This window comes from Salmo salar, chromosome ssa10 (genome assembly GCF_905237065.1).
Source record: "Salmo salar chromosome ssa10, Ssal_v3.1, whole genome shotgun sequence".
In the NCBI taxonomy this organism is placed as follows: Eukaryota; Metazoa; Chordata; class Actinopteri; order Salmoniformes; family Salmonidae; genus Salmo; species Salmo salar.
In genome coordinates, this window is record NC_059451.1 from 74102935 (window position 1) to 74125246 (window position 22312).

Below are 22312 nucleotides of genomic sequence, written 5' to 3' on the forward strand. Positions count from 1 at the left end.
AGCTGCTGGCAAGCGCACGAAATTGCTGTTTGAGTGAATGCTTACGAGCCTGCTGCTGCTGCCTACCATCGCTCAGACTGCTCTATCAAATCATAGACTTAATTATAACATAATTACACACAGAAATACGAGCCTTAGGTCATTAGTATGGTCAAATCCGGAAACTATAATTTCGAAAACAAAATGTTTATTCTTTCAGTGAAATACGAAACTGTTCCGTATTTTATCTAACGGGTTGGATCCCTAAGTCTACATATTGCTGTTACATTGCACAACCTTCAATGTTATGTCATAATTACGTAAAATTCTGGCAAATTAGTTCGCAACGAGCCAGGCGGCCCAAACTGTTGCATATACCCTGACTATGCGTGCAATTAACGCAAGAGAAGTGACACAATTTCCCTAGTTTAATATTGCCTGCTAACCTGGATTTCTTTTAACTAAATAAGCAGGTTTAAAAAAAATACCTCTTGATTTTAAGAAAGGCATTGATGTTTATGGGTAGGTACATTCGTGCAACGATTGTGCTTTTTTCCGCAAATGCGCTTGTTAAATAACCGTTTGTCGAAGTAGGCTATGATTCAATGATAGATTAACAGGCACCACATCGATTATATGCAACGCAGGACAAGCTAGATAACTACACATGGTTGATGATATTACTAGTTTAACTAGTGATTATGTTAAGATTGATAGTTTTTTATAAGATACATTTAATGCTAGCTAGCACCTTACCTTGGCTCCTTGCTGCACTCGCATAACAGGTAGTCAGCCTGCCACGCAGTCTCCTCGCGGAGTGCAATGTAATCGGCCATGATCGGTGCCCAAAAATGCAGATTACCGATTGTTATGAAAACTTGAAATCTGCCCGAATTAATCGGCCATTCTGATTAATCGGTCGACCTCTAGCTCTGAGTCGTAATGTAGTTTCGACCAGCATGGGTCTCTGTCATGCAGTGTGGGATTGTCATGTGGGCCGCAGGCCATAGAAATAGTTACTAGAGGGGTCAAAGCCCCTCCCTCATACCACTTGAATAGTATTTCCCATTCTAGTAATTATATTTCTATGGGGGGGTGTTTCCAGTTCATCACTACATGGCTACGTCTCAAGTGGCACCCTATTCCCTATTTAGCCCACTACTTTTGACCTGGGCCCATAGGGCATGTGACTTCTGCTCAGCGAGATTTATTCCATAGACAAACACGAGGGGCTCGTCTGAGCAGTGTGGGGGTCTGACCATACAGAACACAGATAGTGGAGGAGGACACACACAAAGGAGGGATTGAGGAAGTGATGGAGAGATGGCAGATGGATGCAGTGTTGTGGCCCAAACGTCTGTCTAGTGTCCATGCTGCACCATGGGAGACAGTAGGCATTCTGTCACCCGAATGACAAGTGACAAATAGTGCTTGGGCACAAAACCATTAGCATTTTGAGTCTGAGTGGAAAGAGGGAGAGAGAGGGTGTCATGTGAGAGGACAAAGACAGAGGATGAGAACGCAAAACAGAGGGAGAGGATGAGAGGGAGGACAAACACTGCATGGGACTTAGAGGGGGGAAAAAAAGAGTGTGGGAGACGAAAACAGAGGGAAGGCTACATGGGAAATATTAGACTAGTTTGTCCTCTAAGGCTGAGTTGAGGGATGGGGACCTGCTTTAGCTGTGACCCGGCTAGAGACTCGGGTCCCGAACTGGTTCCCGTCAAGCGTCACGTCACCCGGCCAAGACGAACCAAGGCTATCGCCAGCGTAGATAGATGGGATCTGATATGCAACACCAGGTAAACATAGAATACTTAACCATTTTATATACGTTCCTTATGTTGGCACCTAATTCAGTATTTTGTATTTATATATGGTTTTTTTTCTAATTCGGTTTTGCCGAACCATAATAGCAGGGTTTTGTTCCTTAGGCACCAAACGGAAGAAAACAGACTGAAACAGGGAGGTACTATCTGGACTGGTCCAATAAGAAACGCTCATTTTTTAAAATATTTTTTTTACATTAAATGCAACCCAGTAGTAGTGTTAGATACAGTATAAATTAATTAATATTGACTGGGCAGCAGCAGCGAGGCGAATGAACTGCTGCATTACAGCTTGTTACATCACGCCAGGTTTGTTTTGCGGTGTAGCGGTATCCCGCGTCGTACATCACACTCCACATGAAAGCGGTGCGTGTGGCACTGACTTCTGCTTCACTCTGTTTTAACTGCACATGTAAACAGTCAACCGCACACACGTACCTGTGCACACACACACGCACCCTAACGGCATCCGCAGAAAGCAAACATTGGCTTCATTCGGGGTGGCAAGAGGCATTTGACAGGTTTACTAGCACGCTCAGCACTTTTCCTAGTCCCACTCGCCCAAGCCAGCCCATGAAACAGGTGGATACCCTCTCATCCTAGCAGTCTGATAGACCATAGATGGATAGAACAGACCTCATTGTCCAAGCTGTGATTGATTATCTGTCCAACTGCCGTTTTGAATGGGATTCAGTTGAGTCAAGAAATTATTATTTTGGAAAATGTGGATCAAATTGCTCATTTTAACAGTTCTCTTTTTTTTGTGTGGCACAGATATGGCAATGACTCAGGTAGATTATACAGCAATGTTGGTTGGGCATCGCTATGAGACAGATCTTCAGCTATGTCTACAGTTTCTGTTCAGAAAAACTTTAACATGCAAATCATTGATGACAAGGGCCAGATTCCTAAGAACCAGGGTTGTCAAACTCATTCCATGAAGGGCCTAGTGTCTGCAGGTTTTTGTTTTCCTTTCATTTAAGACCTAGACAAATTTTTTTTTTTACTAATTAGTGACCTTAATTAATCAATCAAGTGTAAGGGTGGAGCGAAAACCGGCACGTACTCGGCCCTCTGTGGAAGGATTTTGACGCGTGCTTTTAAACCATCAAACTGTTTCAAATGTATAACTTAGATTTTTACAATCAAACAATTGCTGCTACTGAACATAGCTGCAGATTACTGGATTCAATATATATGCAAAGATAACGCAACACTGCCAAGCTAGTGATAAGAAAACGTCCCTATGGATTCCTGACTGCCTCTTAAGGCTGACGTCCCATGGCGCTCATTTGATTATAAACTTCGCTTCCACATACTGTGCTATTTATTCACCATCAAACAGTGGGTTGAAATGAAATGCAAAACCTTTTTTTTTTCTTCATCAACACCACGTTATCAGGAGGAGGAAATGAGCCTTTTCTGCATTTTCATTCAGATATGAGAGATTGAAATTAAATTGAAATCGTTCTGACTGTAGGAAGGCAATTACGATACGGATTATCCGAGGTATCTGATGTCGATTTACTCTCCTGGGCATTGAGAGTTCTTAATCTTGTTTAGCGACGGGGCACAGGACCCAGAGTCCCACCATGTGTCATCAGTCTTTAGGTGGGGTCACTGAGGTTGTGTGTCTACCGCCTAACTGCTGTGCTGTTTGTGTGTTACTTTCTTATGACGCGGGATCATTAAGTGCTGATAGTGGTAGGCTGCTCTGAGACCACCATCCGTGGGGGATGCACAGCCCGACCGCGCAACACCGGCACAGCGTACGCATCCATCCTCTATTCGTTTGAATGTGTTGACAGTTGGCCAAAAATCGCTTGAGCCGCGCTAAGAATTTGGAACGGATGAAAGCCAACAGCCCAATATTCCAGAACACTGCTGTGCCTCCACGTTTTTGGACTCTGATAGGCACTTAAAAGTGTAAGAATCAGAGCCCTGTTCAGCAGGGCACAGCGTTGTGGAATGTTCCGATTTTTTTTAGAACTGTAATATGTATAACAAACCTCTCTTTTTTTCTGACATGTAGAATAAGGAATCACTTCAGCTCCATTCACGGCGTGACATTTCAAGCTGCAAGGTTCCACAACGTTTATGCCCCTGAGGATTCTTGACTGTTTCTCAGGCTCACTGACGTGGGATCACTGCTGTATCTGTGGAACTCTTTCCACGCTCCTTTTATACCCGCTGTAAACTGTATGTGACGAAGAAAATTCCACTTGGTGTCACACTGTCACACTGTATTTCTACCAGAGACTGGGAAGCTGTGGTTTCCCCTCCTTGGAGGACTGCTTGTAGTAAAACTAACACTTTTTCAGGAACTCTTCCATTTTAAAACGAACCCTTGAGAACTGACTAAATAGGTGTTAGAAAACCATTTTGAAGGACCGGCCAGCAACACCCCAGGTGCCGGAGCTGGTCCCCTGAGCAGGGGAGGGGGGGGGGGTTGAGAAATTCAGAGATATAGCCTATGTAGAATGGCTATTTCCCAGTGTGCCAAGTCCCATACCTATTGTACGTCCTTGACCCTGATGTAATGTCTAAGGAACCATAATCCAACGTTACCACAATGGTTTCTGTGTGAGAAACAGCTCGTTGTCTGTTGTGCTCTGTTGCACACAGACCCACCAGGAGTTGCTGTTGACTTTCCTGCTTTACAGCAAAATGTGTGAAAAACATTGACTTAGTAAGATAAATCTAGACCGTCTCAATGAAAAACACGACTCAATGAGTACTACAGCGTTGGGTTGAATCTCGTATTTTAACACCAAACACCCACTTCGCTAAGAACAACCTTGATTTTCCCCTTTATCGTTTGATGTAGGAACACGTTGTTCTCGCCACGTTTTTCTCCCGTGGCAGGTCCTCTTGAGGCACCTCTCTGTCACTTTAGATCTCTATCGGCTATGGGCGAGAGTGATTTGATATATTTGGAAAGAATGAATTATTCAGCGGCGAGGATTGAGTTAGTGGTCCCTTAGCTCGCGCTTTTACTGTAAAGACGATGTCCGTGAAGTCTAACCGTGAAAGTCTTGTTTTTCATTCGTGTCTGGATTGCCATATGTAACGTTGAGTTTGTCACAGGAAACAATATATATATATTTTTTTCTCCCCCACATTAAACTGGTTACTTGTCACAGTCGTTTGTCGGTTTCCTTTGCAGCTCAATATGAACCTCTCAATATAATCTGCTGTAGTCTCACGCATGGGCACTGGTTGGCTGTTTTTGACAAGTACATCATGCATATAAAACGTTGGCCTTTTTCTATAGAAATAGGTCCTGCTCTCGCTAAATAGTAGAAATCAGATTATTCCGTTCGACATTCCAATCGGTCCTACAATATGGCGACATCTATATGAACGCAGCTGCCACTTCGTTAAAGCCGTTAGCCGTATGACTCCCTGAAAAAATAAAGGTTAAATAAATAAAAAGTCCAAAATAAACATCAAGGCCACTAGTATCTGGCAACACAGTTTGGTTTGGGTCGGCACGTGTGAAAAGTGTCATGTGGTTTCGTGGAGAGGAATCATCAACTCAGCCATCCGTTGTCAGTGTCTGCAAAAAAAGATGACTTGGAACAGCGCCACCACTCACTCGTCACTCTGTGTATCGACCAGTCTGTCAGCCAGCCTGTCTGTCGGCCAGTCTGTCTAGCAGGCAGGCACACAGTCAGACTGTGCAGTAACAGCTAAGCCCTGTGTGTTTGGCTGAATCGTTTTAGAGGTAGAGGAAAAAGTACAGTAGATAGGTTTAGTAGAGCACAATACAGTACATTATACTGTACTCTAGTGTGCTCTACTGTACTCTACTTTTCTTCACTGTACTGTTCTCTACTGTACTGTCCAAACTTGTGAAACATAGACGTCTATGATTGGTTCAGATTTGGTCCGGCCAGGGCGGACTGACCAAATTTCCACTATTTTTCAACATCCATGGATGGCCGGTGTCAGTTTGACTATGATTTTCCATTGTAGCCAATACAATTGCAGTAATTCAGTTAAAGATTTGGTAACAGAATTACTGGTTTTAATCACTTAATAATTCATAAACAAACTTGCTATCAGTAGAAACACTAACTAGTAGGTCTACCTTTACTTGTTACTTCTGTGAACTTTCATTATCCTCCCTCATGGGGTAGCGAAATTAGAAAATGTCTTAAAGATGTGGGTTTTTGGTAACTGAATTTGTTAAACTTACAGAAGACGACAAATAATTTCTCCAACTAAATGTAAGTGTTGATATTAGTTGTCAGGGGTCTTTTAAAATATGGTCTAAATTACACCTTTTTTTTCCTGGTGTTTTTTATTTTTTACCAAAAACTAAAAAGCTAAATTTACAGTCGGGGAAAGTTGAAAGGGGAAAGTGCGTTGGTGTGATCACTTTGGCCGGATATGATAACATTGTTGCACTGAAGCATTGCAAATAGTTGCACCGCCCAGACAGAGATGAGCACCGTGAAAAGAAGATTCAAAGGAATTGACCACCATTAGAAAAATGGAAATCACTTGCAAACCACTTGAGCAATGAGGCTGTAACAGATGCTGAGGGTAAACGGCATTTAACGTTGAATTGCTACATTTTACATACGAGTTGTGTTATTTTTTTATTATGTACAGTACATGTATTATTTGCAGATGTCACTGACAATAAACACACCCTGAAAGCACTGAATTGTCTTGCGTTACCACCTTCTTAATAGGCCTACAGCGTTCAGTAGGATGCATTGCTCAGTTGATTGACAGGTGTACTGTGGAACAATAAACTTTCATCTAGTGTGGATGCTCACCAATGTGGGTTAGTCTGGACTCGCGATAAACTTCTTTTAAAATATCTGACTTTTACTGAAATGCCTGCTGTAAGATGATAATGAGTGTTCTTGACTTTAGGGCTGGCACAATTACCGTATGACCGTGTAACTGATGGTTATGGATGAAGATCACCATAAAAATGTAACTGTCATAACTGTGAAGAAAAAAAAAAAGATTAAGGGTGGGTTTCACCAACATGGTTTAAATGAATCTAGGATTACAGCTAATCTAGGTTTTGTAAATCTAGGTTTAGAATTAATCAGATGTGTTGCACAATTTCATTTTAACTCTGAATCAGTAAATCGATGACTTAACATTTTTAAACTATGATTAGTGACATATTAGACCAATATATGAGGTATTTCATGAGTTGAAACGAAGTAGCTAGCCTACTTGACAAATGAGGCCACAAAGTTGCTGTTCCTTGATAAAATAATAACAATGTAACGTTAAAACTACTGCAACTCCATCGTGAAAGGTTCTCATGGGTTGGTTGATTTGAAATAAAATATGTTATTTGCCAGTATTAGACAAATGTATTTGTTAGCTAACGTTAGCTATTGTAGCTAGCTAGTTTATAAACCAAGCTAGATATCATAAAATATTGTCATTACTTAACGTTATTTAGCCATTTTATTATTTGTCTGCTAGCCACCTGATCATGGCACTATTGTCGGAGCTTATGGAGGAATTTAGTAACGTAACTGTTACTGGAGGATCAAGACAGACAACACGGCTGTCAAAAAGAAGGAAGCCACCTGGGCCCTTTTATGTGACGGATTTAATGGATCGACACGGATTAAAGAGAAGAGGGACCTAAATGGGATGAAAGCGTGCTGGATATATAAAAAAAAAAAAAGCCAAAGTCAAAAAGGATGCAGCAGAGAAGATGCGGGGGCCATTTCAGACCGGAGGGGGGCCTCCGTCCAAGGGAATTGATCCTATCACCCAGAAGATATGCGAGATGATTCCCCAGCAGTTTGGCCCTCTCCACAACTCCTATGATGACGATGGACAACTCTATCCACCAATATTTAGCAAGCGTAAATATCAATGCCTATAATGCACGTTAAAACTAACGTTAATGCAACTTCACTACAATGTTACCGTTATCAGGCCCGTTACAGCATGTTGCATGACATCATCATTCGTATCAAGGCTGGGCAAATCATAAGCCCCAACTCAATTGTCTTACAAAATGAGCACGTAAATAGCCTACTAATAATGAGTTAATTATCATAAAACTCAACAGGATTCAACCTGTCTCTAATTATTCTCTGAGGAACTCTGTCGTTTTGGTCTCTCCACAGGAGATATGCTGCCATTTTATCAGTTAAACCACCTCAAGGTGGCAGTTTAGAATTCATCTCCAATCTAAGTTAATATTTGTAAAAAAAAATAAAAAATCATTGAGCAACAGGTTTCAAATGAATCTAGGTTTAAAGTGAATACTAAACTTAGATTAGAGGAATAATTTAACTGGGATTCATTTAAAACTAGTTTTAAAATTTGGTGCAACAAGATTATTAGATAAACCTTGATTTAACCCAGTTTAAGAGTTAATCCATGTTGGTGCAAGCCACCTTAAGTCTAGATATACACTGAACAAAAATATAAATGCAACATGCAACAATTTCTCCCTTCACAGAACAGCGCAAACTGGCTCAAACCAGAATAGAAAGAGTGGGAGGCCCTGGTGCACAACTGAGCAAGAGGACAAGTACATTAGTGTCCAGTTTGAGAAACAGACGACTCACAAGTCCTCAACTGGCAGCTTCAAATAGTACCCGCAAAACACCAGTCTCATTGTCAACAGTGAAGAGGTAACTCCGGGATGCTGGCCTTCTAGGCAGAGTTGCAAAGAAAAAGCCATATCTCGACTGGCCTATAAAAATAAAAGATTAAGATGGGCAGAAGAAGACGGACACTGAACAGACGAACTCTGCCTAGAAGGCTAGCATCTCGGAGTCGCCTCTTCACTGTTGACGTTGAGACTGGTGTTTTGCAGGTACTATTTAATGAAGCTGCCAGTTGAGGACTTGTGAGGAATCTGTTTCTCAAACTAGACACACTAATGTACTTTGTCCTCTTAATCAGTTGTGCACCGGGGCCTCCCACTCTGTCTGTTCTGGTTAGAGCCAGTTTGCGCTGTTCTGTGAAGGGAGTAGTACACAGCGTTGTACGCGATCTTCAGTTTCTTGGCAATTTCTCGCATGGAATAGCCTTCATTTCTTAGAACAAGAATAGAATGACACTTTTCAGAAGAAAGAATAGATTGACGAGTTTCAGAAGAAAGTGTAACGGCCGTCTGGAGAGAGAGTAGACCAAGGTGCAGCGGAGTTAGTGTTCATCATAATTTTTAATTAGAACAAAAGAGAACACTACACAAAAATAAGAAAACCGACAGCCAAACAGTCTTGTCAGGTGCAAAACACTAACAGAAACAATTATCCACAAAACCCAAAGGAAAAACATGCTCCTTATGTGTGACTCCCAATCAGCAACAACGAGCTTCGGCTGTGCCTGATTGGGAGCCACACACGGCCCAAAACAAAGAAATACAAAAACATAGAAAAAGGAACATAGAACGCCCACCCAATGTAACACCCTGGCCTAACCAAAATAAAGAACAAAACCCCTCTCTATGGCCAGGGCGTTACAGAAAGGTATTTGTTTCTGGCCATTTTGAGCCTGTAATCGAACCCACAAATGCTGATTCTCCAGATACTCAACTAGTCTAAAGAAGGCCAGTTTTATTGCTTCTTTAATCAGAACAACAGTTTTCAGCGGTGCCAACATAATTGCAAAAGGGTTTTCTAATGATCAATTAGCCTTTTAAAATGATCAACTTGGATTAGCTAACACAACGTGCCATTGGAACACAGGAGTGATGGTTGCTGATAACGGGCCTCTATGCCTATTTAGATATTCCATAAAAAAATCGGCCGTTTCCAGCTACAATAGTTATTTACAACATTAACAATTTCTACACTGTATTTCTGATCAATTTTGTTATTTTAATGGACAAAAAATGTGCTTTTCTTTCAAAAACAAGGACATTTCTAAGTGACCCCAAACTTTTGAACGGTAGTGTACATGTAGTTAGAGTTATTAAAGTGACTATGCATAGATAATAACAGAGTAGCAGCAGCGTAAAAGGGGGGGGGCAATGCAAGTAGTCTGGGTAGCCATTTGATTAGACGTTCAGGAGTGTTATGGCTTGGGGGTAGAAGCTGTTTAGAATTCTTTTGGACCTAGACTTGGCACTCCGATACCGCTTGCCGTGCGGTAGCAGAGGGAACAGTCTATGACTAGGGTGGCTTGTCAGTTTTTAGGGCCTTCCTCTGACACCGCCTTTTCCTCTGTGTTGCCTTGTGGTCATAGGCCAAGCAGTTTCCATACCAGGCAGTGATGCAACCCGTCGGTGCTCTCGATGGTGCCGCTGTAGAACCTTTTTGAGGACCCATGCCAAATAATTTCACTCTCCTGAGGGGGAATAGGTTTTGTTGTGCCCTCTTCACGACTGTCTTAGTGTGCTTGGACCATGTTAGTTTGTTGGTGATGTTGACGCCAAGGAACTTGAAGCTCTCAACCTGAGAATGGGGGCGTGCTCGGTCCTCCTTTTCCTGTAGTCCACAATCATCTCCTTTGTCTTGATCACGTTGAAGGAGAGGTTGTTGTCCTTTGTCCACTAATCGCTGTTCTGATGTCCGGAAGCTATTTTCGGTCATAAGAGACGGTAGCAGCAACATTATGTACAAAATGAGTTACAAACAATGCGAAAAAACAAACAAAATAGCATGGTTGGTTAAGAGCCGATAAAACGGCAGCCATCCCTTCCAGCGCCATCTCACCATCGCATAGGGCTAACGTTTGCCAGGTTATCTGATGGGACAAGCTATAATGTAGCGTTCGGTCATGTGCAAGTTAATCTACTATTTTAATTGGCTGATACTCTTTTTTTGAGACAGAGAAACTTTTTTATTTAAACTGTTTTCTAATATTCACAAGTATGGCAGGGAGGCTCTGACAAGAAGATCAGGATGTAGAAAACTTGCCATTTTCTCTATGGAGCCACAGAAATAATAAGTGAAAGTTGAGTCCAAATCTCTCCAAATTCTCATGCTATTGTTGTAGAGTTAATGCTCTTGGATTTGGGATTTTAAGCCACATTACAACAGCAACTCAACAGGCTGATTGGAGCACAGCATACAGTCTGACACCTCTCTCGCTTTCTCACTCACGTCATAACCAAGTAGGTGCTCTTTGTTCTGTTCAACAAAGATCTGTAATCTGTCAAATTGTCCTGATAGACGTATCAGAATCTCATCTATTGTTAGGTTCAGAGACCTCATTTACCCATCACTAGGTTTAACCTCCTGCCTTGACTAGATGAGGAAATTATTATATTATTACAATTGAACCTTTGATCAAAACATCCATCCTTTTGGGACTTTTACTAAGCGTATTCAGAAACATTTTTTGTATCATTCAGCAGTCAACATTTTGTTTCAGTATTCAAGTGAATTTAGCCAACCTAGTCATTCTTTGAGAGACATGAAACAAGTATTTCCTGAAATGTAGAACATGTCAAGGATTGTCATATATTTGGCATTTGTGTCATAAATGTAGATGGTGAATTTAATGGACATTTTTGTTCCACTTTCACATGAAATGACCCTGACCTGAATTTACTTATGTCACCAAAATAGCAGCACAGTAGCTGCATTTGTGTTTGTTTAAGAGGTTTTCTATTGACATTCATGTGCATACATTCAAATGAATGATGATGGCCGATATTGCCTGGCATAGCTAGAACATTTTTCCTTCTCGTCGGGACACTCAACACTGTTCATTACGAGGAGATTTCATTTATGGCTCCCGAGTGCCGCAGCGGTCTAAGGCTGCATCTCAGTGCTAGAGGCGTCACTACAGACACCCTGGTTCGAATCCAGGCTGTATCACAACCGGCTGTAATTGGGAGTCCCATAGGGCGGCGCACAATTGGCCCAGCGTCGTCCGGGTTTAGCTGGTGCAGGCCGTCATTGTAAATAAGAAATTGTTCTTAACTGACTTGCCTGGTTAAATAAAGGTTAAATTCACGAAGCTAGCTAAATAATTTGTTGCTAGCAAACTATGTCAACCGTACTCAAAAATATCAGTTGCTGACAAAAGCTGGTCGAACTACACTAAACAAAAATATAAACGCAACATGCAACAACTAAAAATATTTGACTGAGTTACAGTTCATATAAGGAAATCTGTCAATTGAAATAAATTCATTAGACCCTATGGATCTGTGGATTTCTCAGGACTGGGAATACAGATATACAGTACCAGTCAAAAGTTTGGACTACATTTTTCTCTATTTTTTTACTATTTTCTACATTGTAGAATAATAGTGAAAACAACATCAAAACTATGAAATAACACCGATGGAATCATGTAGTCACCAAAAAAGTGTTAAACTAATTAAAATATATTTTATATTTGACATCCTTTAAAGTAGCCACCCTTTGCCTTGATGACCACTTTGCACACTCTTGACATTCTTAAACGGAATGAAACAGGAGGGACCTACATGAATGGTCTCAATGGAAACTCTTGTTTTAGTTGCAAAATGGAACATTTTGCCCCTAATGACTAATGATTACCCCACAGAACAGTTATATGCATGCAAGAATGTGCAAGGCAGTATTGAATGTGTCACTGTCATCTTGATTTACTCCAGTTTCTCTCGACATTTGCACCTAAATTATAAACTTTCCTTTGTCGGCTAGGTTGTAGCAAACTCATGATGGGTATAGGGCAAATTAGAGTATCATGTAGTAGCCTAAACCTATCGATGTTACATTGAACTGGGTGAATGGAATATGAATGACAGGTATCCAATATGCTGTAATAGAAATAAGGCCATACTCCTAAAAAAAAATATTGTCCTCCCTAATCTTAAATGGCGCCGACTGCCACGGAGAGAGAGAGAGAGAGACACACACACACACACACACACACACACACACACACACACACACACACACACACACACACATTCACCCACCCCAAAAAAACACACACACACACCTCTTCTGCCAGATCACAATCTCTATAGACCTCTAAAAATGTCATATCACCACCCTTATGATTATGTATTATATAATAGCAATATAAGTAACTCTTAACAGTTCAGGTGAGCCTTTTGCGCCACACACACACACAGGGGGCTGGAATGAATCATAATGTCAGTTGGTGTGATGGGCCAGTGTGATGATGCCTCGGAGCTTATCAGTGTCCTACAGCAGCCTTTCTCCCCTCGCCTTCTCCCCTCCCCCTGTCCGCTGTCAAGGTTACATCCAGCAAGGTATTTCAGGAATGCCACCCCCCCAGCAGACCCTGCCTGCGTCCCAATTGGCACTCTATTCCCTATACAGTGTACTACTTTTGACCAGGCCCATAGGGCTGTCAAAAGTATTTGCTTTTTAGGGAATAGGAGGCCATTTGTGACAGCCCCGCTCTCTCTCTCTCGGTCGGCATCTTACTCTCGTGCTCTCTCTCCCGCTTTAACTCGATCCTTCCCCGCTCTCACTCTTACTTCATCTCTCCCTCCTTCCCAATCTCTGTTTCTTTGAACAGGGGTGTGTGTGTGCACAGACATACACCCCCCCCCCCCCAAAAAAAAAGGTCTACTGCTCTAGATACTTCTTCAGACTAAACACATGTGCACACACAAACACACGTCTTCTCTCTCTGCAGCAGTGAGATAGGCCCAGCACCAATCCATCTGTGACAGACATGTTCCTTGCAACTGGACTACAGCAGGATGACATGACAAGACAACAAGTGTAGCGAGAAATGCTCCAAAATGAAGTTTGCCCAATCCTAACCTTAACCACGGTGGGGCAAATGTCAAACAAACCATAGATCAGCGTCTAGACTAGAGGCAACTTCACCCTACACCACAACATAGATTCCGCAAAAAAACTGAGACCAAACCCAAAGCTACATCCATAAGTTGTCCTCATACATACTCAGAATGTATCAATGCAATGTTGACATTACAATGTGGGGATTCTCAGTGCTCTTGCTATGGGAGAGTTTGAAATGACCCTCTGTTGGACCATGGACCAATAGTTTCCTTCCATTGTCTGTAGAGGAGAACTGATGGGCCAATTGGCTTTGGTTCAGTCATCGAATGATGAAGCGGAGATAAAACACAGTCAATCAGTCCGCTGCACCTAATCAGTTCTCAACAGCAAAGTCCTCAGAAATCGGCCACACACCAAAGCAACAGTGTTCAATTCATTCAGAAGTCACGCGGTGCTACTATAAACAATTGTTAAAAAAGCAGTTTATCATATTTATTGGTAACATACACATGGTTAGCAGATGTTATTGCGAGTGTAGCGAAATGCTTCTAATAAAGACGTCGGTGTCCGTGACGTGGCTGGTTCTCCCTTTTGTAATGCCTGTAAACCCTGCCACATACGTCTCGTGTCTGAGCCGTTGAATTGTGATTCCACTTTGTCCCTATACCGACATTTCGCTTGTTTGATTGCCTTGCCGAGGGAATAACCACTGTTTGTATTCGGCCATATTCCCAGTCATCTTTCCATGGTTAAATGTGGTGGTTCAAGCTTTCAGTTTTGCGCGAATGCCACCATCTATCCACGGTTTCTGGTTAGGGTAGGTTTTAATAGTCACAGTGGGTACAACCTCTCCAATGCACTTCCTTATAAACTCACTCACCGATATTGTTCTTTGAGGCTGCCCGGAACATTTCCCAGTCCGCGTGAACAAAACCATCTTGAAGCGTGGATTCCGATTGGTCAGACCAGCTTTGAATATTTCTCGTCATGGGTACATCCTGTTTGAGATTCTGCCTATAGGACAGGAGGAGCAAAATGGAGTCGTGGTCAGATTTGCTGAAGGGAGGGCGGGGGAGGGCCTTGTATGCATCGCGGAAGTTAGAGTAGCAGTGATCCAGTGTATTGCCCGCACGAGTGCTACAATCAATATGCTGGTAGAATTTAGGTAGCCTTGTTCTCAAATTTGCTTTGTTAAAATCCCCAGCTACAATAAATGTAGCCTCAGAATATATGGTTTCCAGTTTGCATAGAGTCCAGTGAAGTTCCTTGAGGGCCGTCGTGGTATCGGCTTGAGGGGGGATCTACACGGCTGTGACAATAACCGACGAGAAGTCACTTGGGAGAAAATATGGTCGGCATTTGATTGAGGAATTCTAGTTCAGGTGAACAAAAGGACTTCAGTTCCTGTATGTTGTTATGATAACACAATGAGTCGTTAATTATGAAGCATACACCCCCGGCCCTTCTTCTTCCCAGAGAGATGTTTATTTCTGTCGGCGTGACGCATAAAGAATCCCGGTGGCTGTACCGACTCCGACAACATATCCAGAGAGAGCCATGTTTCCGTGAAACAGAGTATGTTACAATTCCTGATGTCTCTCTGGAAAGCAACCCTTGCCCGTTATTTCATCTACCTTGTTATCTAGAGACTGGACATTGGCGAGTAATATACTCGGAAGCGGTGGGTGGTGTGCATGCCTCTGAAGTCTGACCAGGAGACCGCTCCGTCTACCTCTTCTGCGACCTCTGGGATCAGATCAAATTCCCTGGGTGGTGATGTGAACAATGGATCGGCTCCGGGTCGTAATGTTGGTAAGTTGACGTCGCTCTGATATCCAATAGTTCTTCCCAGATGTATGTAATAACACTTAAGATTTTCTGGGCTAACAATGTAAGAATAATATATAAACAATAGCTTCCTAAGGACTAGAAGCGAGGCAACCCTCTCTGTCGGCGCCATCTTATACAAAACTGGCTGATGCTACCTAGCTAACCTAGCTTGTTAGCAAGATATGTCAAGTTAGAATGCGGTCCTTGGCTAACCTGATATTGCTATTGAGCTAACTAGTTAGCTATGCTAACTATATGTATTTTAGCACTGGATTGCTACCTATTCTATCCAGGACCAGGTGTAGAGTTAAATCCACTGTGTCAGGCAATTGCAAGGAGGTAAAAAATTCCTCGGGATTCTGAATTTAAGCAATCATCTGAGGAGTGGTGTTGGAAAAGAAGGTAAAGCGTAAAGCGTATCTGCTTCATGGATACCATCTTCGTAATACGTCTAAGAGAAGATTAATGCTCTCTCTAGCCTTCCAGGCTTTTATTATATGCGTCCCAAATGGCACCCTATTCCATATGCACTACTATTTACCAGAGCCCAATTGGCAATGGTCAAAAATTGTGCACTATGGAGGGAATAGGGTGTCATTTGGGACTCAGCATGGAAACCAAGACAAGGGAAACATTTGCATATCACCACCATTTGAATCCCCTCTCAATACAATAGTCTGATGGTTATCATTTGAACTAAATTAATGCCTTTCGTCAGGGAGAGTTTCTCGTACTGTTGGATGAAGGACAGAAATTAATCTAATCCAAATGGATTGCTCGTCTCTTATATAATCGTTTTCTAATTCCGTTAAAATGTGCCTGCGTCCCAAATGGCACCCTGTCTGCTATATAGAACAATACTTTTGACCAGGGCCCATAGGCTCTGGTCAAAAGTAGTGCACTATATAGGTAACAGGGTGCCATTTGGGTTGTACCCGGTGTCTTCAAAATCATACTGTACTCATATTGTATTGTCATATAAACATTCTTAACTGACGCAGGTAAATTGTGTTACATTGTCTTCCCCACTCTTTTAGGGAGCCTGGGTTCTATTCTATTTTTGTGCTAAAATTGGATTCCCACAGACAAAGTAATGGCCTGACTGTTGGAATCAAATGTATATGGGCCCCGAGTTATGAAATAAGAACTTTTAAAAGTAATGGCTGCCAGTTTCCAGGTCCTTTTTATGATTGAAGAATAAAATAAACAATCTTTGCCAAACTTGTTGAATACACGTTTCTGATTGGCTAGAAGGGCATTCTAGAATGGACGTTAACTAGATAACGGGACAGTTGGAAAAGATATCGGAACACCTTGAAATCATGACTCTATATGCTCCTACACATGCAGACCGTCCTTGCTACAAAGTTACAGAAAGCTAAACCAACAATCACACAAACCGAAATTGGATACATTGTAAACGCAGGTGCAACGAGGAAAAACTTCCAGCATTGATTTGTCTTTCAGATACGTTTTTTTTTTTTTGGCGCATCTGATGACCTAACGTGGTGAGTGATGAACATGAAATTCTTCAGTCCCTACTGTTGCAGTAATGATGCAAGTGGCGCTATGCTGTCAAATCCACGTTTCTACTCTGAGCAAAAATATAAACAAAACATGTAAAGTGTAACATGTTTCATGAGCGGAAATGAAAGATCCCTGAAATGTTCCATACGCACAAAAAGCTTATTTCTCTCAAATTTTGTGCACACATTTGTTTATATCCCTGTTAGTCTGCATTTCTCCTTTGCCAAGATAATCATATTAAGTAGCTAATTAAACAGCATGCTATTTACCCAGGCGCACCTTGTGCTTGGGACCATAAAAGGCCACTTAAAAATGTGCAGTTTTGTCATACAACAAAATCCCACAGATGTCTCAAGTTGAGGGAGTGTGCGATTGGGATGCTGACTGCAAGAATGTCCACCAGAGCTCTTGCCCGAGAATTGAATGTTCGCTTCTCTAGCATAAGCCGCCTCCAATGTTTTAGAGAATTTGGCAGTACGTCCAACCGTCCTCACAACCACAGACCACGTGTAACCACGCCAGCCCAAGGACCTCCACATCCGGGGTCTTCACCTGCTGGATCGTCTGAGACCAGCCACCCGGACAGCTGATGAATCATGGGTTTTGCACAACTGAAGAATTTCTGCACATACTGTCAGAAACCGACTCCGGGAAGCTCATCTGCGTGCTCGTCGTCCTCACCAGGGTCTTGACCTGACTGCAATTTGGCGTCGTGACCGACTTCAGTGGGCAAATGCTCAACTTCAATGGCCACTGCCAGGCTGGAGAAGTGTGCTCTTTGGGAATGAATCCCAGTTTCAACTGTACCGGGCAGATGGCAGACAGTGTGTATGGCTTCGTGTGGATGAGCGGTTTGCTGATGTCAACGTTGTGAAGAGAGCGCCCTGTGGTGGTGGGTTTATGGTATGGGCAGGCATAAGCAACAGACAGCGAACACAATTGCATTTTATAGATGGCAATTTGAATACACAGAGATACCCGTGACAAGATCCTGAGGCCCATTGTAGTGCCATTCTTCCACCGCTATCACCTCATGTTTCGGCCTGAAAATATACAGCCCCATGTCACAAGGATCTGTACACAATTCCTGGAAGCTGAAAATGTCCCAGTTCTTCCATGGCCTGCAAACTCACCACACATGTCACCACCGGTTGAGCATCATAGGGATGCTCTGGATCGACATGTACAACAGCGTGTTTCAGTTCCCGCCAATATCCAGCAACTTCACACAGCCATTTGAAAAGGAGTAGGACAACATTCGACAGGCCACAATCAACAGCCTGATCAACTCTATGTGAAGGGGATGTGTCGGGCTGCATGAGGCAAATGGTGGTCACACCAGATACTGACTTATTTTCTGATCCGTGCCCCTACCTTAAAAAAAAAAAAAAAGTTATCTGTGACCAACGTTTGACAGTACCAGTCAAACATTTGGACACACCTACTCATTCAAGGGTTTTTCTTTATTTTTAGTATTTTCTACAGTGTAGAATAATAGTGAAGACACAAACTATGAAATAACACATGGAATCATGTAGTAACCCAAAAAGTGTTAAACAAATCTAAATATTTTAGATTCTTCAAAGTAGCCACCATTTGCACACTCTTGGCATTCTCTCAATCAGCTTCACCTGGAAGGATTTTCCAACAGTCTGGAAGGAGTTCCCACATATGCTGAGCACTTGTTTGCTACTTTTGCTTCACTCTGCGGTCCAACTCATCCCAAACCATCTCCATTGGGTTGAGGTCAAGTGATTTGTGGAGGCCTGGTCATCTGATGCAGCACCCCATCATTCTCCTTTTTGGTCAAATAGCCCTTACACAGCCTGGAGGTGTGTGTTGGGTCATTGTCCTGTTGAAAAACAAATTATATTCCCACTTAGCCCAAACCAGATGTGATGGTGTATTGCTGCAGAATGCTGTGGTAGCCATGCTGGTTAAGTGTGCCTTGCATTCTAAATAAATCCTTGACAGTGTCACCAGCAAAGCATTCCAACACCACCAAACATGCGGAGATCATCCATTCACCTACTCGGCGTCTCACAAAGACACGGCAGTTGGAACCCAAAATCTCAAATTTGGACTCATCAGACCAAAGGACAGATTTTCACCAGTCTAATGTCCATTGCTCATGTTTCTTGTCCCAAGCAAGTCTCTCCTTCTTATTGGTGTCATTTAGTAGTGGTTTCTCTTCAGCAATTCGACCATGAAGGCCTGATTCACGCAGTCTCCTCTGAACAGTTGATGTTGAGATTTGTCTGTTACTTGAACTCAGTGACGCATGTTTTGGGGCTGCAATTTCTGAGTCTGGTAACTCTAATGAACTTGTCCTCTGCAGCAGAGGTAACACTGGGTCTTCCTTTCCTGTGGCGGTCCTTATGAGAGCCAGTTTTATCATAGTGCTTGATGGTTTTTGCGACTGCACTTGAAGAAATGTCCTGCATTGACTGACCTTCATGTCTTAAAGTAATGATGGACTGTCATTTCTCTTTGCTTAACATAATATGGACTTGGGCTTTTACCAAATAGGGGTAACTTCTGTATACCCACCCCTACCTTGTCACAACACAATTGATTGGCTCAAATGCATTAAGAAGGAAAGAAATTCCACAAATTCACTTTTAACAAGGCACACCTGTTAATTGAAATGCATTCCAGGTGACTACCTCATGAAGCTGGTTGAGAGAATGCCAAGAGTGTGCAAAGCTGTCATCAAGTCAATAGGTGGCTACTTTGAAGAATCTCAAATATAAAATATATTTTGATTTGTTTAGCACTTTTTTGATTACTACGTAATTCCATGTGTGTTATTTCATAGTTTTGATGTCTTCACTATTATTCTACAATGTAGAAATAGTAAAAATACAGAAAAACACTTGAATGAGTAGGTGTGTCCAAACTTTTGACTGGTACTGTATTTGGTATAGTTTTATCTAAAAAGGATAACTTAAAAAAAAAAAAATGTTTCACCTTCCTCCTCTGAGTAGCTTCCACTGGTGGACATTTTCTGTTTTTGTGTGTGTGTGTGGCGACCCTCCCACTCTGTCTGCCGCATTCTTTCTCTCGGGTCTTGTTTTCCATAATAGGATACAGGTGGGTGGAGCTGGGAGGGTCGTCAGCGAAATCAGAAACACCTGAGTTTCGTTTGTGTCCCGGGGATAAATACATCTTTCCCTCATACATCGAGGAGACTCTCCACACAGACACACTGTTTTTTTTTTTGTGGCATTTTGGAGCGTTGTGTAACCATTTATTTTGGCACCTCTCAACACCCCTCATTATCACCATCTATGCACGCATCCACTCACTTTCACTACTGACTACACGCACCGTTGTTACTTTATTTAATAAATATCTATATTTTATTTCTTTATCGCTGCGTCCATCTTTGTTACGACTGAGCCGGTTCGTAATAGTGAGAGAGAAACAGTATTTGTTTTATTTCCCCCCCTTCTATTTATGTGCGTGGGCAGAGCAAGATCACAGGTGAAGACTGTCCACCTGCTTCTAGACAAGGGGGGAGAGAGAGACAAAAAGAGAGGGAGGGCAGTGTTTCCTCTCCCTGATGAAATTGGGCTGGAATTGAGTTTCATAAAAGCAAACAGCAGGAGACAGAACCCACCTCCCTCCCTCCCATTCTCACCCTGGTCTCGGCGGCACAGGAGCATGACGTAACCACACTATTACACCAGTCTCCTTCGGAGAGTGCTGCTCTCTGCCCTACACAAATAACCTGTATCTATCAATCGGTATCAATCTGCCATACTGTGTCAGACTTACTCTGTCATGTATGTATCATGTGTTTGAAATTGCCTGAGGCCGTCGATTCAATATGCTCTCTGAGTAACACTTAGACAAACAAGTCTGTTGGATCGTTCAAGGAACTATGTACAGGGAACTGCTAAAAGCATGGAAACACTTGCGTAAATGAGGGATACAAAGTATATTGAAAGCAGGTGCTTCCACACAGGCGTGGTTCCTGAGTTAGTTAAGCAATTAACATCCCATCATGCTTAAGGAAAAAATGCTGGGCAGGCCATTATTTTGGCTACCACGGCTATGCCCCCCATAGGATGACAATGCCCCCATCCACAGAGCACAAGTGGTCACTAAATGGTTTGGTGAGCATGAAAAGGATGTACCATGAACAATATGCCACGGCCGTCTTAGTCGCCAGATCTCAACCCAATTGAACACTTATGGGAGATTCTGGAGCAGCGCCTGAGACAGCGTTTTCCACCATCAACCAAACACCAAATGACGGAATTTCTTGTGGAATAATGGTGTCTCATCCCTCCAATAGAGTTCCATACACTTGTAGAATCTATGCCAAGGTGCATTGAAGCTGTTCTGGGTCGTGGTAGCCCAATACCCTATTAAGGCACTTTATGTTGGCGTTTCCTTTATTTTGACAGTTGCCTGCACTGTATGTAGTAGGGCTATTAAGCTATAACCCAATTATCCCCTGGAATGTATTCATTAGTCACCCTGTAGTAAAATATTTGCATGGATTCCTGTTCAGTTTGATGTCCTACTGCCCCAAGTGGATGTTCACCAGAACTACCCTGTTAGATTTGATCATGGGAAATCCATTTAGTGGATATGAATGCAATGACCTAACTTCCTGTTGCTCGTGTCCTCACTTGCTTTCGGCACTGCTGAATTCCGTCCCAAATGGCAGCCAATGAATTCCTTCTATAGTGCCCTATGGGCTCTGGTCAAATCAGTGTTCTACAGTACGTAGGGAATAGGGTGCCATCTGGGACGCAATCCATCCAGTACCAAGAGCAGACATGAGCAAGAGGAAGTTAGGTCATTGTATTCATATCCACTAAATGGATTGAGTGGATATATTCAGGGGCGTGGCGTGCTCTGAACACTGCAGCTCGAAATAGAATGATCAGCTCCATTCATTCTGTCCGACAGACAATAGTTTGTGTTCTGCACGACACATTTCCACCTGAACATTCTGTCATGTTACATCCTTCTGACCAGTCCCCTGCGCTGTCATTTTGCCCCGTCATGTTCAGTAGAACATGGACACCGAAAGATCCACTGTTCCACCCATTTGCATGGTTCATTACAAATCTAAAGTATTGGACTTTTAATATACAATAGGACTAAAAACATCTGGACTTGCAAAATGATTGTTTCAATAGTTAGGCATAGGCTCTTGGACAAAAATGACTATTGTAAACCAAAAAAATATATCCACTTTCTATGTCCTCAATCTATAGTCCTTTAAAGAAATCAGGATGTTACAGGTCAGGACATTGACCTATACAGCAACAGAAACGGTCAGTTTTCCCAGATTTGGGCTGTGGTGGTCACTCCCTTGTTGAAGTGGAGTTATGTACTGGCAAACCACCAACACTGCTGCCAAGACAAGGTAGAGTTGTATTGATCTGTCTGTATCCATCTCTATCGGTCCCTCTCTCTCTCTCCTTGTTTTGCACTCACTCTCACTGTTTT

At 42.4% G+C, this 22312-nt stretch overlaps 1 protein-coding gene across 13 annotated transcripts in view; it reads left to right on the top strand.

The window, feature by feature from the left end:
- The window catches only part of LOC106561057 (pleckstrin homology domain-containing family A member 7), a 172360-nt gene that overhangs the window by 28853 nt on the left and 121195 nt on the right, over window positions 1-22312 (top strand). The window contains exon 1 of one of the 13 annotated variants that reach the window (XM_014124649.2): window positions 1526-1781. The exons of the other annotated variants lie outside the window; for them this stretch is intronic. Coding sequence (XP_013980124.1) covers window positions 1645-1781 — 137 coding nt within the window. The 5' untranslated portion in view covers window positions 1526-1644. Of the gene's footprint in view, window positions 1-1525; window positions 1782-22312 lie in introns of those variants that run through there. 13 annotated transcript variants of the gene reach the window in all.